General features: G+C 62.5%; 1 protein-coding gene across 3 annotated transcripts; it reads left to right on the forward strand.

The window, feature by feature from the left end:
* Positions 1–709: 709 nt before the first annotated feature.
* CDK2AP2 (cyclin dependent kinase 2 associated protein 2) lies at positions 710–3103 on the forward strand. 3 transcript variants are annotated; one of them, XM_004383653.2, is made up of 4 exons: positions 710–1187; positions 1497–1597; positions 1680–1812; positions 2566–3069. In XM_004383653.2, exons 1-4 carry the CDS (start codon positions 1106–1108, stop codon positions 2631–2633), a joined length of 384 nt encoding a protein of 127 aa, XP_004383710.1. In that variant the 5' UTR covers positions 710–1105; the 3' UTR covers positions 2634–3069. The 3 variants fall into 3 exon arrangements, with proteins under 3 accessions (XP_004383710.1, XP_004383709.1, XP_023594040.1); XM_004383652.2 differs by having other exon boundaries at positions 710–1597; positions 2566–3103; XM_023738272.1 differs by lacking the exon at positions 2566–3069 and having other exon boundaries at positions 1680–2168.
* Positions 3104–5146: the final 2043 nt, after the last annotated feature.

Consider the following 5146-nt stretch of genomic DNA (forward strand, 5'->3'; position numbering starts at 1 on the left):
GGCGCAACCTTAGTCTTCAAGGTGACATCTTTGCTTTTCAACACTTTGTGTCTTTTGCAGCAGATCTGCCTAATGCAATGCGTCTTTTGATTTCTTGACTGCTGCTTCCACGGGTGTTGATTGCGGATCCAAGTCAAATGAAATCCTTGACAACTTCAGTCTTTTCTCCGTTTATCATGATGTTGCTTATTGGTCCAGTTGTGAGGATTTTTGTTTTCTTTGAGGTGTAATCCATACTGAAGGCTGTGGTCTTTGATTTTCATCAGCAAGTGCTTCAAGTCCTCTTCACTTCCGCAAGCAAGGTTGTGTCATCTGCATAACGCAGGCTGTTAATGAGTCCTCCTCCAATCCGTGACCTGAGGACCCGCCAATTCCGAGAAAAAAACCTTTGGTGGTGGCGTCGGTGCTGGACCCGTTGCCATGGGAACGAACGAAGGTTTTTAGGCAGGCGCATGCGCAGATCGGAGAGAGGGTCTTGAACCGAGGAAAGGTGACGTAAAAGCGCACGGGGTGGGGCGCAGGGCTCGGAACGTCAAAGCCTTGCGTCCTTCGGCGTCCGGAGAGAGTGGGAGAGGCGCCCTCAGCGGCGGCGACTGCGGCGACAGCAGTCCCAGCCGAACCGAGACTGGGCCGAGGCCCGGGCGGCGCGAAGCAGCGTTAGTGAGGCGCGAGTAAGGTGTCAGGAAGACCCCTTCGGCGCGATCCACGGCGGCCCAAACCCAGGTCCGGGTTCCGAAGCCCCGCCCCGGGGACCCTGGGACTAATCGGATTGAGAGCGCGCCGTCCCGGGCCGCGAACTCGCCAATTGCGGAGGGCCTCGGCCGCCACCCAATCCGGAACAGACAGGTGCGAGGTCCGGAAGACAGAGGCCAATCAGCAGTGGTTGCGGCCTGCTGGGGCGGGTCTCGGCCAATGAGGAGGCTCGAATGACATTTCGGCGCGCCAATCGGGAGTGAGAGAGTCTTCGTGCCCGCCCGCCCTTCCGGCCAGCGCTCTATTTACCAGGGGCGTGCAGCCCGCTTGCCAATCAGCGCGCAGCTGAACGGCCAGCAGCCAACCCCGGAGCAGCGGCCGGCCGGCGTCCGCCCGCACCCAGGAGTCGGGGATGTCGTACAAGCCCATCGCCCCCGCCCCCAGCAGCACTCCCGGCTCCAGTACCCCTGGGCCTGGCACTCCGGTCCCTACAGGTGAGGACCCAGCTCCACCCCTGCTCGCCTCCCCGGGTGCTCGAGGTCTCCCAGAGAAGACGGCCTGAGTTCTGCATTACTGGGCCCGCCGCCTACGCTCCTGGAGCCTCAGTTTCCTGTCCTGCGAAGTGGGCGTGGTGACGTAAGGGCTTGTAGGTGGGGCGCAGGGGGAGGGGTTTGTCCCTGAAGTTGACCCGCCTGGAATGAAGCATCCTTTCGGAGGGAATCGGACAGACTTGGCCGGGGGCTCGGAGCTCTGGGAGGAGGCGTCCCTGCCCCGTGCTGACCTCTTCCTCGCGCCTGTTGCAGCTGGAAGTGTCCCGTCGCCGTCGGGCTCGGGGCCGGGAGCCGCTGCCCCTTTCAGGCCACTTTTTAACGACTTTGGACCTCCCTCCATGGGCTATGTGCAGGTGAGTGGGACGGCGTGCTTAGGGATGAGGGCTGGCAGCCCGCCCGGGGCCCGAGCTCACTGCCCTGTTCTCCTTGGCTTAGGCAATGAAGCCACCCGGCGCTCAGGGCTCCCAGAGCACCTACACGGACCTCCTGTCTGTCATAGAGGAGATGGGCAAAGAGATCCGGCCCACCTATGCTGGAAGCAAGAGTGCCATGGAGCGCCTGAAGAGAGGTAAGCAAGCTCAGGCCCACCTGGCCCTGCCCAGGAGATGGACACTGGGCAGCCTCTTCCTTAGAGAAGGAAGGCCATCTGGAGGCTACCAGAGCGGAGCCTAGATCTCAAGCCAGTGTCACTACCCAGAGAGGCATTTTGAATTAAATTGAGACCATTTCCAGGGAGGGGCCTGGCTGTTGGCATTTTAACAAGGCGAATTTGGGGATTAGCCGAGCCTCCCATCTCATCCAGCCTCTCCTAGATTTTAGTCCCTTTTACTGAAAGGAGAGCCCTGGTGGCACAGTGGTTAAGAGCTTGGCTGCTAACCAAAGGGTCACCAGTTTGAATCCACTGGCTGCTGCTTGGAAACCCTATGGGGCAGTTGTACTCTGTCCTGTAGGGTCGCTATGAGTTGGAATCGGCTCGAGAGCGACGGGTTTGGTTTTGGTTTTTTTAAGTGAAAGGAAGGAGCCCCGGTGGCACAATGGTTAAGGATTCGGCTACTAACCGAAAGGTTGGTGGTCTGAACCCACTAGGTTTTTCTGCGGAAGAAGGACCTAGTGATCTGCCTCCATAAAGATTACAGTCTAGAACACTCCATGAGGCAGTTCTGCTCTGTCACCTGGGGTCACTCTGAGTCAGAATCAACCCGAGGGCACTCAGTAACAATAACTGCTGAAAGGAAACAGTGGAGGGACGGGGTCTTCCTCTGGAGAGTGAGGTGGGCTCTGGCGGGTTGCTGAGACCCTGTATGTTACTCCCCCACCCCAGGCATCATCCATGCCCGGGCCCTAGTCAGAGAGTGCCTGGCCGAGACAGAGCGGAACGCCCGCACGTAACAGGAAATGCCTGCACCTCAGCGTCTGGACCTCTCCAGCCACTGCAGAGCACCAGCTTCTCCCTGGCCTTCACCCCGAGTTGCACTCCCCGTCCTGGGCCTCCTGTGCTGTGTCCCTTGGTGGGCACCCTCCGGGAACCAGGGGCACACCCCTCTTCGTTCGGCAGCACTAACTGGGGCGCCCGGCAATAGTTAGCAGCAAGGTCACTGTGAGACCCACCCATGACCTACCAACAGTGTTGATCCAACTGGAACTTTCTGCTTCTGTGGCCGCCACCACTTAGCACTTATCCAGCACTGCTGACCACTTTGTCCCAGGTCCCCCCTTGTCCCCCAGCAGGTCTTGGAAGGCCTGTCGCCTCCCTGCCTTGTCTCCTGGGCCATAGCAACTCTTTTCTCAGTGTGTCTTTTGCTAAATATGCCCTTTTTGTATAAAATAAAGATGATTTGGAGTTGTTCTCTCAGCTCTGAGCCTTTCTGGGTCTGGTTCTTCTGCTAAGCCTGGGTGGGCCAGACAGGGAGGGGAAGGGGTGGGGCAGAGACTGACTAAAACTGGCCTGGCCTTGCTTCTGCTGTCCATTGTCCCTTGGGTGGGCCCCCAGCTCAGGCGCTTGGCCTTCAGTTGTATGTAGGTGGTGGGAAGGGTTGCAGGAGCTGAGAGCCCTGCACCCCTCTGTGCGGTGCCACCAGGGGGCAGCACAGGGCCTTGGCTGCCTGCACAGCTGGAGGGCACTGCTGCCAGCCTGGGTCTAGAGGGCTCTTCCTCTGGATTGATTACAGGTAATGCCTGGCTGGATGGCCAGTTCACTTCTGCCACTCCCTCACATGCCTTAATGCCCTAATAACATCCTCTGCTCCGAATCCACCCTGGGAGGCTCTGAGTACACCATAGCCCCGACTCCCCAGAGGAGAGGGGCATTCCTCCCCCCCGTACCAGTTTCCTAGGGAGCAGGGTCAAGGGGAGAGGCTTGGCCTCCAGCCTGGGTGAGACCCAGCTCCTTCTGGCGGGCTGGGTGGGGCTCCCTGAGCCCGCCTGCGTGCCCGCCTGCCTGCAGTGTCTTGGCCTTTGCCCAGGGTCTGGTGGCTGGGTGGCCAGGCTTGTGGACTCAGAAGGTACAGGTGAAGGCCTTGTGGTGCCATTAAGGGGCTGGCCGAAGAGTTTGGAGTAGCAGCAGACCTCTGCCCCGGTCCTATAGCTGAGTAATCCTAGAGGCCTGGGGCTCTGGGACCTCCAACCTCCAGCTCCTGACCAGACTTGAGGAAGGAGGCACTTCCTCTGCCCTGAGTCACAGGTTCCTGGGGCTGCAGAGGGTGAGGGGCTTGTGACTGTAGGGTGGTGCTCTGCCACAGCAAACTCCAGCACTTCGCTGTACACGGGAGGGATGGGCCGGGGTGGAGTGGGAAACAGGAGTGCTTTGGGGTCCCCAAGCAGCACCCAGGAAGTAAGAAGCGCCAGCATTTGGCGGAGGGCTTCTTCCCCGCTGCCTGCTAGTGGGGGAAGGAAGGAAGGGGACAGCCCTCTGCTGTCGTGGGGAGGGCCAGCGGGCTCAGGAAGGGGGTGGGGCGGCCGCAGTGACGCGGCGAGCAGCAGGGAGGTGACGGCAGGGGCGCCGCGGGCGGACCGCGGGCGGGCCGGAGCAAGGTCGGAGCCATGGGCCCGCGCTGCGCCTCCGGGGGCGCCGGCCACTGCTGGAACCTGAGGCCGGGGCGGGGGGCGCTCCGGGCTCCGACCCACGGCCCGGCCGCCTCCGCCCGGGTCGGGTGAGGGGTGCCCGTCCCCAGCTAGAGGTGAGCCGGGACGTCAGCGGGCGGGCCAGGAACACAGTGGGGGCCAGGGACGCCAGAGAGCAGAGGGAAGTGGGGACTGCGGGGCCTCCAACCTGCTCGCTGGGTGCGAGATGGGGAGTGGCGGGCGGGGGGCGGGTAGTGCCTGCAGCGGAACCGAGGCGCCAGCCGGGGAGCAGGTGGGCGGAGCGGCCCCCAGATTCAGGGCTCCGCGGGGTACTCAGTGGTGCCACTCTGCCTCAGCCCTGAGGAGGGGTCACGCCTGGGGTGGATGGTGGGGTGGCCTGTAGACGAGTGGAGAGGCGACGGGGCCCGGGATCCAGGGAGGATACTGGGGAGGGGAAGTCGAGGCCCGGGCTGCCAGCCGAGGGGCGAAGGCAGCTGGGGACCGAGGAATTGTCTGGTCCTGGAGGTAAGGGACCCTGGCAGGGATGCTGACTGGTGGGACGCGCAGGTCCAGTCCGCGGAGAGACGCCGCGGGAGACAGGGTTCTAAGAGGATGTCCGAGTGGGGGACCCGGAACCCCACCGACTCGGGGAAGGTTCAGGGGGCGGGCCCCCGGGGAAGGCGGGTACAGAGGACGGGCCAGGGCACTCCGGGCTAGGGTCCCGGGATGCTGCTGACAGGGGCTCCGGCCACGTTCACGGCTGGAGGGGCGGGGCTCCTTGGTGCCCGCGGGTCCGTGCCGCCGCTCCGGGGGGCCCGCGTCAGCGCGCGGTTGCCATGGTG

This window comes from Trichechus manatus, unplaced genomic scaffold, assembly GCF_000243295.1.
Source record: "Trichechus manatus latirostris isolate Lorelei unplaced genomic scaffold, TriManLat1.0 scaffold00113, whole genome shotgun sequence".
NCBI classification, from domain to species: Eukaryota; Metazoa; Chordata; class Mammalia; order Sirenia; family Trichechidae; genus Trichechus; species Trichechus manatus.

What these genes read in the sequence shown, in the direction of transcription:
- CDK2AP2 (XM_023738272.1), top strand. Translation starts at nt 1,106, where the DNA reads ATGTCGTACAAGCCCATCGCCCCCGCCCCCAGCAGCACTCCCGGCTCC. An exon ending in TGGCACTCCGGTCCCTACAG is followed by an intron (nt 1,188 to 1,496) that starts GTGAGGACCCAG and finishes CGCCTGTTGCAG; the next exon opens with CTGGAAGTGTCCCGTCGCCG. An exon ending in CCTCCATGGGCTATGTGCAG is followed by an intron (nt 1,598 to 1,679) that starts GTGAGTGGGACG and finishes TCCTTGGCTTAG; the next exon opens with GCAATGAAGCCACCCGGCGC.